Source organism: Pelobates fuscus, chromosome 1, assembly GCF_036172605.1.
Source record: "Pelobates fuscus isolate aPelFus1 chromosome 1, aPelFus1.pri, whole genome shotgun sequence".
Classification (NCBI taxonomy): Eukaryota; Metazoa; Chordata; class Amphibia; order Anura; family Pelobatidae; genus Pelobates; species Pelobates fuscus.
The window spans coordinates 177,224,795-177,237,466 of NC_086317.1; the positions used below are offsets into that span (position 1 = coordinate 177,224,795).

At 38.9% G+C, this 12,672-nt stretch overlaps 1 protein-coding gene across 1 annotated transcript in view; it reads left to right on the forward strand.

Annotated features, from left to right (window-relative positions):
- PACSIN1 (protein kinase C and casein kinase substrate in neurons 1) overlaps positions 1-12,672 on the forward strand; it is a 114,892-nt gene that overhangs the window by 39,576 nt on the left and 62,644 nt on the right. Inside the window, exon 3 of the mRNA XM_063453024.1 lies at positions 332-412. Coding sequence (XP_063309094.1) covers positions 350-412 — 63 coding nt within the window. The 5' untranslated portion in view covers positions 332-349. The remainder of the gene's footprint in view (positions 1-331; positions 413-12,672) is intronic.

Consider the following 12,672-nt stretch of genomic DNA (forward strand, 5'->3'; position numbering starts at 1 on the left):
CCATTTTTAATAGTTTCAATCAACAATATATTGTATTAGGAAATTAATTCCATATTACACAGCTGACAAGGGTATGCCCTCAATAGGCATACCTTGATTGGATAGTCATGACACACTTCATGACATCTTATACATAGGCGTCTCTGTACATTTTTATTTTATTTACTACATGACCATAAATATAAATTATTTACACATGCAAACGGTAATTTTCAGTACAACCTTGTCATATGGCAAGTGACATATATGCATAATAAGATACATATCTGCTTTAATTACTAACTTTCTCTTCTCTTCCCTTTTTCCTTTTTTGTTTTTTGTTTTTACATAGTGTGTAATAGAGGATACTATGTCAGGGTCTTACGATGAGACAGCCACATCGCTGGAGGACACAACAGACAGCTTTTGGGAGGTAAATCATTTTTTGGTTATGATGCCACGATTACCCTGGCCCCAATTTTGGGTATTTGGGCAAATTGTCTTGCAATAGCTAGCCCTCTCAACTTGATCCCTGGCTGCCGAGCACCTTGAGTCCTCCAGTCAACACCCCAGACCCCAGGTTGAACTTTCCATATGTGCAAAGTTTCAAAGAGAAATCCTGCACATACAGACTCCAGGCATTCTGACCACTTCAGATTACTGAACTGGTTATCGTGCTTGGGCAACCCTTTAAAATCTTGCTGCTTTCATAACTATATAACTTCTTTATTTTTGGCAGATGGCTTGCATGTTGTTTTATAATGAAATATATAAGCAAACAAGGAGTCTTCCAGTATGTATTAACAACTAATGTTAATGCAAAGAAAGAGAACGTCAGCTAAAGAAAGAGAAAAAGCCAAGATTTTGACCTTCAAAACTCAAGTATAAGAAGAAATGTGTTGAAGTAAAATAACTCTTTTAGCCTACTTAGACTACATTACATATTAGGCACAAATCCTAAAATTCCATTGATTCATCATAAACTTTCACAGGACCCGTGTATAGCAACGTCTAGTTAATACCATCTGTCCCTTACATTCAAATATAATAATATAAGTAATGATAGAGATTAGTGCTGATGTATAGGTACAGTATAAAGTCCCTCTCTTTATGGTTTATTCTGAAAACCATAACCAAATATAACTTGTCATACATACGTAACTCATATCATATTTACTAAGTATAAGAGGATATGTGTAAATGACAGCTTTCTATATAAAACCCATTGGGAAAATTATGTTTTATGCAGTTTTCTCCTGGGATTGTGTTGCTTTGTTTTATCTTTTCATCCTTCACCCATGTCTGAAAACAACTGTCTACATTTGTCTTGTGTAGGAAATGTAGTAAACAACGTATACTATAATAGATATGCTTATCACAATAATACAATAAAATCATTTAATTAATAATGATATTAAGCCAGTGGTATATTTCGGATCTGTGCTGCCTTAGGCATGATGGAATTCGGGGACCCCCTAATTTAAATTTGCCACACCTCTTCCTGTTAAAGACTAACACACACTTTGACTGACAGACACACACTCTCAGATACATATACATGCACACACACTCACTGTATTGGCATAATCTGACAGACATACACAATCACCGACTCACTCACAGACACTCACTGACAGACAAGCACACACTCACTGACATACACACAATTATTTAAACACACACACATTCACTGACAGACACCCAGCCACATCCACTGACAGACACACACACATACACACACTCACTGACAGACACACAATCACTGAGACACACAGGCTCCCTCACACATACACATACACATACACACACTCAGTCACTCACAGACACACACTGACAGACATACACACATTCACTGACAGACATATACACACAGACTCACTGACAGACAGACACACACACACAGATATACACACACACTGACAGACACTCACACACTCACTGACAGATACAAACACACACACACTCACTGACATACACACACAATATTTAGACACACATACTCACTGACAGACACCCACCCACATTCACTCACACACACACACACATTCACTGACTGACACACAGGCTCTCTCACAGACACACACTGACGCACACATACACGCACACTCACTCAGAGACACACACACTAACTCACAGACACACACTGGCAGACATACACCCATTCATTGACAGACACAGACACACACTGACAGATATACACACAGACTCACTGACAGACAGACACACACTCACTGACAGACATACACACACACACACACACACTGACATATACACTCACTGACATACACGCACACACACACACACACACACACACAGACACACACTGACATATACACTCACTGACATACACGCACACACACACACGCACACACACATTTTCCCCCAACATTCACAGATTGATGTTTTTTATGTTTTTTTTTTTTTATTTAAATTTAATCCTCCCTACCTTTGGGACAGCTAGGTGGATTTTTTTTACCTGGGGTCCAGTGGGGCTGCTGGCCAGGCTGTTTGGGATGCTGGGCAGAAAGAGTGTGCGTGCAGGCTTGCAGGCTGGCGCGCTAAGCTGGCAGTGAGGGAGCTGTGATCTTCTTCTATGACTGACATCATATTCTAGCTCCAGGCATCACTGCAGGGTGTGTGAGGGAGCTGGGAAAGTACTGACGCTGGGAAAGAACTGGCGCCTCTGATGAAGGCTTTGTGCCGAAACCCGTAAGGTGGACCCTGAGGGCATTTTGGGACATTTTTCCAGACTTTTGGGACTTTCCTAATTTTAACCATTTGTTTGAAGCAATTTTGGTTTGTTTTAATGAGTTTATATTAAATTTGGTGTGCAATTTACAACCTGCGTTCCTGTTTTTTGCACCAATTTTGGGAAGACACCCATCAAGAATTTCTCCTGTTCCATTGTGTTTTTCTCTCTTTCAGTGTTATCCTCAAAGTGGGTAATATTTTCTCTTTTTTTGAGTGCTCTCACCAATTTGTATTTGATTTTATCACTTGTGACTATTTTAGTGGTTTATTGTGGCCCACTAAGGTGATTGAAGCACCAGAGTGTTCATTATTTGTTCACCGTATGCTTTTGTATTTTATGTACTCTATTTAACCTCTACTACTTCAGCTGGAACACTACCCTCTCTGTAAAGTAATACTTCCTGAAATTATTTTTAAACATTTGCCCCTCTAATTTAAGACTATGTCCTTTAGTTGTGGTAGTTTTTCTTCTTTTAAATATAGTCTCCTCCTTTACTTTATTGATTCCCTTTATGTATTTAAATGTTTCTATCATATACCCCCTGTCTCGTCTTTCCTCCAAACTATACATGCTAAGTTCCTTTAACCTTTCCTGGTAAGTTTTATCCTGCAATCCATAAACCAGTTTAGTGCCCTTCTCTGAACTCTTTCAAAAGTATCAATATCCTTCTGAGGATACGGTCTCCAGTACTGTGTACAATACTCCAAGTGAGGTCTCACCAGTGTTCTGTACAATGGCATGAGCACTTCTCTCTCTCTACTGCTAATGCCTCTCCCTATACAACCAAGCATTCTGCTAGCATTTACTGCTGCTCTATTACATTCTCTTCCTACCTTTAAGTCATCTGAAATGATTACTCCTAAATCCCTTTCCTCAGATGTTGAGGTTAGTAGGGTATCAAATATTCTATACTCTGCCCTTGGGTTTTGACGCTCAATATGCATTATCTTGCATCCACATTAAATGTTAGCCCCAGCGCTGACCATTTTTCTAATTTACCTAAATCATTTACCATTTGGCTTATCACTCCTGGAACATCAACACTGTTGCAAATTTTAGTATCATCAGCAAAAAGACATACCTTACCATCAAGACCTTCTGCAATATCACTAATAAAAATATTAAAGAGAATGGGTCCAAGTACAAATCCCTGAGGTCCCCCACTGGTAACTAGACCGTGCTTCAAATATACTCCGTTGACTACAACCATCTGTTGCCTGTCATTTAGCGACTGCCTAACCCATTCAACAATATTGAAATCCAAATTTAAAGATTGCAGTTTATTAATGAGCCTTCTGTGGAACAGTGTCAAAAGCCTTACTGAAATCTAGGTAAGCAATGTCTACTGCACAACCCTGATCTATTATTTTAGTTACCCAATCAAAAAGTTCAATAAGATTAGTTTGCCATGATCTCCCTGAAGTAAACCCATGTTGCCTCTGATCTTGAAATCCATGTGATTTTAGATGTTCAACAATCCAATCCTCTAGCATGGTTCCAATCATTTTCCCCACCACTGAAGTAAGGCTTACTGACCTATAGTTGCCCTGCTCCTCCTCCTCGACTACTACCTTTCTTGTGAATGGGTACAACATTCGCTAATTTCCAATCTTCTGGGACTACTCCTGTTAACAATGATTGGTTAAATAAATCCGTAAATGGTTTTGCTAGTACACCACTAAGTTCTCTTAATAACCTTGGGTTTATCACATCAGGCCCCATCGACTTATTTGTCGTTACTTTTGACAGTTGAAATAGATTCTCTTCCTCTGTAAACTCACATGTAACAAATGACCCATTTATCCTTTTTCTTAGCTGAAGTCCCTCTCCTTCATTTGCATACTTTTTTAAATACTGAACAAAAATATTAATTGAGGCAGTCAGCTAGACCTTTATCCTCTTCTACATACCTTACTTCTTTTGTTTTTATTCTAACTAATCCTTGTTTTACTTTCCTTTTCTCATTTATGTATCTAAAAATGTTTTATCCCCCTTTTTTACTGACTGTGCTATTCTCTCTTCTGTGTGTGCTTTGGAGGCTCTTATAACTTGCTTAGCCTCTTTCTGCCTAATCTTATAGATCTGTCTGTCTTCCTCACTCTGTTTTTTTTTTATAATTACTAAATGCTAACTTTTAGTTTTTTACTATTTTGGCCACTTCTGCAGAGTACCACAGTGGATTCTTAATTTTTTTGCTCTTACTGGCAAGCCTAATGGAATTTTCTGTTGCTTTCAGTAGTGCAACTTTTAAATAATCCCATTTCACCTGGACTCCATTTAAACTGCTCCAATCTGATAAGGACTCCTTTACGCATATTCTAATTTTAGAAAAGTCTGTTTTTCTAAAATCTACAATTTTTGTTTTTGTGTGGTGTGACTCACTTTTCTTATATTAAACCACACTGACTGGTGATCACTAGATCCTAAACTTTCACCTACAGTAATATCTGATACTAAATCTCCATTTGTTAACAACAGTGACAGTATCGCCTCCTTACAAATTGATTCCTCACCGACGTGTTTTAGAGATAATCCCAGTAGAGAGTTTAGAATATGTGTGCTCCTGGCACAAGCACCTGTTTTGGTTTTCCAGTTCACATCCGGAAGATTAAAGTCACCCACGATAATAACTTTGCCCTTCATTGATATTTTACTATTTCTTCAACTAGTAGATTATCTAACTGTTCTATTTTTCCAGGGGGCCTGTAAATCCCACCTACATGAGTTACTGTGTAATTTCCAAATTCTAACGTAACCCAAACAGACTCTATGTTTGACTAGATTTTATGCTATCCTTCACAAGTAATGGAAAACCTTAGGCCTTGTATAGAGTTGTCACATACATCTAACCATAAGATCATGGACATAGTCAGTATCTGGTGGGCCCTCTTTGGTACAAGACACTTGATAAAAAACAACCTCATCTGACCGTTATAACCAATTTACATTTTAACTTTGCAAAGAATACAATAGAAAAACATATCTAGGAACTGAATAGACGAATCTGAAGCATATTATGAACAAAGACATTGCGCATTTGTGCCATGCTATACCAGTCCTTGATTAAGCAGGTACTACCACTCAGCTAAATTATAATGTTAAGTGGCTGGAGTCCATTAGTGACATCATTGGGAATTTCCTGGATTTTGGTGCTTTCACCTCTGTAACTGGAATGCCAATCTTTTTTGTAGCGAAGTCCCATATCTATGGAGGTGATAGCATGCGATTCTTCATTCCTCTATATGACAAGTTTGGCTGGAAAGCTCCACACCTGTGCTCTATGGCATTTGCCTGAGAGTCACTGTGAGTTAACCTATGGAGTAAGCCAGCATAAAGCTTGATATGTATCTTGAGATTGATCTGGGAAACAGGGAAACAATTTTGTCTGTGCTGTATCTCTTGGTTCAGTGGATGGCTGGTGTTTGAGCCTTAGCAGGTTGTGAGCTTTGTTCATGAGGAACATATAGAACCCCAGTACAATTCTGAAAGAAATCCACCAGGTTGCTAGGTCTGGAGGTGTGACCTTCATCAGTATCCCCCTAAAATGGAGGTTGTTCCTCCTTGCTTTGTCATCCACATCTGAGATCTTGAGTCTATAGGAGGCAATTTTAGTGTCTAGTTCCTGCAGCTTGTCTGCTAAACTGTAATGCACGTTGGCAAACTCATCCATTTTTTGCTTAATGCGGTGAGTACACTTGCCCAGATCATAGATCTCCTTCCTAAAAATTCTGCCCCTGTAGCTTGAAGTCGGGTGATAAATGAGGCAGTAATCATAGTAGTTAGGTCAGCCAAAAAAGTCTTCGTCTATACTGAGGTAATCGACCTGTCTTCAGTGATGAATCCAAAAGATTCTGGCAGTGATGGAGAGATCTCCCTCAAGGTTTCAGGTTCATTTAGAGCTTCCTCAGTTCTGCCACAAGGCTTAATAGTTGTGTTTCTGGCATCTGACTCTCTGCGACAGTGTGGCCCTATGAGTAGTAGTACGATCCCAGTGTCTACAGCAAAATATTAGGCTCTCGAGAATTGTTTGGACTTTTCTTAACTATTTTGGATTATTGTTTGGACTTTATATTTGGCACAACCTGGTTTTGTATTTTATATTGTTTTGTTGATGGCTTCCCTTACTTTCAGTGTTTGTAGCCTATTCTCTTGAATATATATATATATATATATATATATATATATATATATATATATATAGTTGACTCTCTAATTCTTATCCTACTTTGTGTGCTTGTTGTATTTCCTGCTCTCAGCTATGGCTGCAAAAAATGTTAGTTTCATTTTGCCATCACATCATTTTTGTAAGCTTTTAGAATTAAACAACAGTTTACCTTCTAGAGATTTTTGATAGGTTTTGATAGTCATCTTTCAGTAAGAACAAGATCTTGTTATTAGAACAATTTCTTCTTAAATTGAATGTTTAATATAGAAAATGTAAAATGTTTCTATGAGCGTGTTGACATGGTAGAGAAATTAGGACATCTGTTACAAAAGAGACAAATAAGAGTCGTTGGCAACTAAAATTCTCTTCATGGAGAGGCTGTTTTGGTTTGTGCTACCTTGGCTCTTTTCCACAATATAAGACATTTTGGATCATGTAACCTGGTACCATTTGATAAACATTCCAGCTGCACAACTGTCCTTTGTATGTTTACTCTACAATATAGCCTTTAACCTCTTTTTTAGACCCTGTTATAACCATACAGAAAAGGCTAGTTGAGAAAAGCTTATTTAGAATAAAACTCAGCTTTATATGATAAAATAATGCAGTTTATGCCTTTAAATGTAGTTGAGAGTGCTAAGCTGGTTATTCACTATGTTGCTCAATGTGGCAGCAGCAGCCACTTTAAAACTGTATTTTCTTTAAAATATATGTACCACTTTAAGAACCAAGGATATGCGTGTGTAATATGTGTTACAGGTCTATGGCGTTCGCATGCGGGCGGTATAAAACCCGTCGGCATTCATGTAATCGTTCCACGAACAGTGAATTCCAACTCTGTTCGTGAAACGAACAAACTGCAGAAGGGAGACCACCCTCAGGAGGTCGTGTGGCTCTCATTAAGGATTGCAACATTGCTGCAATCGGTAAATTAAGAGGATTCAGGGTGGCCGTCATTCGGCTACCGACCACGCGGCGGTCGGCCATCTTGGATCCTTTGTTTGCCCAGCGGTATTTGGTCGTCGAGTGCCTGGAACTAAACTCGGCTACTCGGTGGCACGAATACCGCTGTACTTCCAAGCCGTTCGGGAGCCCCGGGCCTTCGGTAAAGTGTTTCCCTGCAGTTATTCGGTAGTTTGAATGTAACTTGAATGTAATGTTGGTTTCATGCGGCGTTCGGTTATTTATGCTGGGATCTGAGCGGTACTTTCACGAATTGTGCGCTCAGACCCCAGCTATCTACCGAACGTCCATTTGTTTAAATCAGACGAATAATATAAAAGTTATGTATTTTAATGTAAATTATATGTTATGCTGCACCGAGGGATAATCCACTTAACTGTATATTCTAGTGGGAGTATCCCTCGTGTGCAGCAGGGGCTGCTGGGAGAAATATCCAGATTGTTCAGTTTCCCATGTAGTCCCTTATTGTATAACCCCTGAATTGTCTGTAGGGAAAACCCTTGCATGGGAAATCCCATAAATACTGGAAGTGTGTGATTAAAACCTCAGTTGACCTCCAAGCTATGTGTCGTCTAGTTCTTGGAGGGAAGGGATTGTAACTACGCTACCTGTCTTGTACCTGTTTGGATTGCCTTTCCTGTCTACCAGCGGAGATACCTTGGATAATACCTCTACTCCGCTACACTCAATACAAAAGTAGATAGGACTCAAGGATAACACATAAGCTTTATACCAAGGTAGTTTGTACAATAATTTTTTTAATCAAACTGCAATGGTTTCTCACAGTTTAATGCAGAATTTGCAGGAAAAACAAGGGCATATAGCAAGCTATGGGAAGAAGCTTAAATCCTAGACAGTGTGGTCATAAATCCATACCTTTCCAGATGAGATATTGGAAAGGCGAGACAGCACGAATAATACCCATGGCAAATAAAGGCTAAATCCTTTAACAATATCTAGATTTTTGGAAATGTACACTAGCCCTAATAGTGAATATAGCAATAATCAGGAATAGTATGCCATAAAAGAGTGACTTGGAGTTTGTGTAATGCCAGGGAGTGTTATTGAACAATTCAACCATGAGAAGTATCTACATAATAATGTATGATAGATAGAAGCATTAGCACTGCAAATAGTTCACCATTTAAGCCACGGGTTTGGGCATGGAATGAAGAAGATTAATATTTTTCAAAAATCATTCTTTCCGAAATCAAGAGATGAACTGGATTCCAATATGTGATATTGGTAAGGGTGCTTAGTAGGAGATGCAGATGGGATAATCTTTATAGAGATAGAGATAACACATAGTTTTGTAAACCTTTCAGAAAGGTTCCACTTTGAAATCATGTCTATTAAAATAAAATTCCAAAACAGGAAGATTCATGAGAAACCTGAAAGGTGCTTGCTTTTTTCAGGGTTTTTTTCCAGCGCAGGTATGGCTAAAGTTACATTTTACCTGCAATTTGAAAAACTCAATGTTTTCTCTGATTCCAGGATGCTCTACTAGAGGAGGATCATGTAACATTTGGACATTTGGATTCGGTGGCAAATAGAGCAGTCCATCAAACATCAAAACATTTTTATCCAAAAAGGAATAATGTTGAGGAGGATGTTTTCTGTCTTGAAGGGGTACTATTTCTTTAATGGATTGGATAAATGTAGAGATAAGTCACACATTTTTTTGACATTGGAAAATGGATTGGTGGTCAGGGCCCAACAGAAGGTGTCATCAGAGACCAGTATAGATACATTATCAGCTTTTCTGTTCCTGGATTCTGGTCAATATCTCTACTGAAATCCTTTTGATATCTCCGTTTTGATCTTGTCAGTTACAAATTATACATTATTAACTGACATCTCACGTATGCCACCATTTTTTTCTTCCAAATTTGTTCTAATTAAAACTTTGCCTGAACTCTAAATTCATTCTTATCTTTGCTTGCTTTAAGAATCCTTATTTAATTTCTAATTCAAGTAAGCAATTTTCACTATGTTCTTCCAGACAGTATGGACTGTATGTCTTATTGGCCTTGTGATATCTTACTGCTTTAACACAGACTCCGCTGATCTTCTGATATCTCCATCACTTTTGTATTACTACTAAGCTATAACAGTATCTGTCTCCTTAACATTGCTACGTGTGTCTTCAAAACTGTAGCCAATATCTCTTCTTGACAGTCTCCTTCTTTACTTCTTCAGATGGAGTTTGATGACCCTCTTCAAAGCAAAATTCTAATCCGTTGGCCAGATAGTACATGCATACTGATCTTCATCATAGTTGCAATCATGAATCTTAATACCGTTGTCCAAGGTACCAAACCAAAAGTGTAACAAGGAATTTTCTTGGAATGTCCCTTACTATGTCTACTACTAGACTGGACATTGTCTCTACTGTAATCTACATTTCTACATAGGCCTCTCCTGTCATATTATTCACTATTCCAATTAACTTTTTTCTTTTTAGTTTATTCTTATATAACAAAGCATATTTTCTTTCTACTTACTCCCTTCTCTAATCTCAAGCATTAGTCTAATTATATCTCTGCTCATTCAGTCAACCAACTCTCAACAGCCAACATCTTACATGGTATATCCAACTCTCTCACCTTTTAGTACTTTCCATGAATAGCTAGCTACCTGTACAGTTGTAATCAAAATTGTTCAACCCACATTGAAAATCAGGTTTATTGTCAAAATGTACAGACTTTCAGCTGTTTGCAATGAACAAATCAAACAAAAGCAATTGAAATAGCTTAACACAACATATGATTCAAGTTATCTCCCCAAGTTCAACTGAAAATGAAACTTATAATGACTTCTACAGTCTCAAAATTATTCAAATCATTCATGGCAAGCATCTTTAGTACTTAATAGAGCACCCTTTTACAATTATGAATTGCTGCAAATAAGATGCATTGTCAGAAACCCGCTTCTGACAGCGTTCCTGAGGAATCTTGAGCCCGTTGCTCATGAGCATCCAGTTCAGTAACATTCTTGGGTTTGCATGTGTCAGGACAATACAGTGGCCCAGCACGCAGAACTAAGTCAAACAAGTTAAAATAATAAACTACGGTAAAACGTATTACCGGGCCTTAGAATGGCTGGAATTAACGTTAAAAGAATAACCAGCAACTACCCGAGGTCAGGGAATACAGACAGAAGCAAATGCAGAATTTAAAGCCAAAAGGCCAGGACGCCAGAAGTAAGAATCATCAGAACAAGCCAAGATCAATAAACCAGAAGTAACAAATAGAGGAAGGCACTCTCGGATAACCAACAGGATGGAAACCACTACAGGGCAAAGAGGGAAAACAGAAATTAGTTTCAATTGCCTAATCCTCACTGTCATTGGTGGGCAGGGATTAGCCGATTCTAAAACGTGCGTGTGCACTGGTGACGTGGCGGCGCATGCACATCCATGTGACCCCCAACCCCACCGGAGGTGGGGCTCCAATTAACCTTGGTATCACAACGGCTGGCATCCATTGGAGCGTCACAACCACTGGTGAAGGACGCTTTGGTCTTAGGTAAGTTTATGTGCTTATCTGAGTGACCGCACTGATCAGGTGCAGTCACGTGCGGCCACTTGTTAGGAGCCGTGACAGCGTGCTGAAATCGCCTTCTTCAAATCCCACCGGAGATTTTCTTTGGGGTTCAAGAGAACACTGAGTGTATATTACTCGTTAAGGTACGCATGATGCATAAACTGTGAGATTTGGTCTTCTTAACAGTATGCTTTACGTAAAGGATTCTCCAACCCTTTTTGGTTTAATTAGAGTAATGCCCTATTGGTATTATTAATTAGCTCCCCTTAAAGAGCATTGTAAAATAAGGTTTTACCTACCTTAAACTAGCACCAGGTGAAGCTTCCAGCACTGCACAGCATGCCCCATCTGATGGCTTACAGAAGTCTTTGACTGGACAATTTAATGGACTCAGAGTGCATGCACGTGCTCTGAGCAAGCATTGGAAGAAGAAGTAGAGGGAAGGGGAGAAGGAGGTGGGAGGGTGAGAGAAATCATATTTTGGGGGGATAGGAAGGACTGCATTCAGTGTAGGAGGGAAGACTTTGCCTGCAAGGAAAAAGCCCCTTGCTCATAATTGCCAATAATTGTGGATTTGAAGTTCCAAGCAGAATTACTGCATATCCAGACTCGTACCACCAAAGTTTCCATGGTGGTTGGAGTAACCATTTAAAGAAGAATCAGGCAGTGGCCCATGAGAAAGGTGTCATGTACAAACATTACTCATATTAGTACATATCCAAGCACTGATTTACTCTGTGTTGATCTGAACTTTTGCCTTACTAAAAAATAGAACAGTGGTTATTCTTACAGAGAATAGAACGTTGTTTTTTCGGTTGCTTTCCCCCCCCCAAGAAATCTAACATAAAATCTACCATATCCCCCCGTCTCGTCTTTCCTCCAAGCTATACATGTTAAGATCCTTTAACCTTTCCGGGTAAGTTTAGTCCTGCAATCCATGAACCAGTTTAGTAGCCCTTGTCTGAACTCTTTCTAAAGTGTCAATATCCTTCTGAAGATACGGTCTACAATACTCCAAGTGAGGTCTCACCAGTGTTCTGTACAATGCCATGAGCACTTCTCTCTTTCTACTGCTAATGCCTCTCCCTATACAACCAAGCATGCTGCTAGCATTTCCTGCTGCTCTATTATATTGTCTTCCTACCTTTAAGGCATCTAAAAATGATTACTCCTAAATCCTTTTCCTCCGATGTTAAGGTTAGTAGGGTATCAAATATTCTATATGCTGCCCTTGGGTTTTTACGCTACATTATCTTGCACTTATCAAC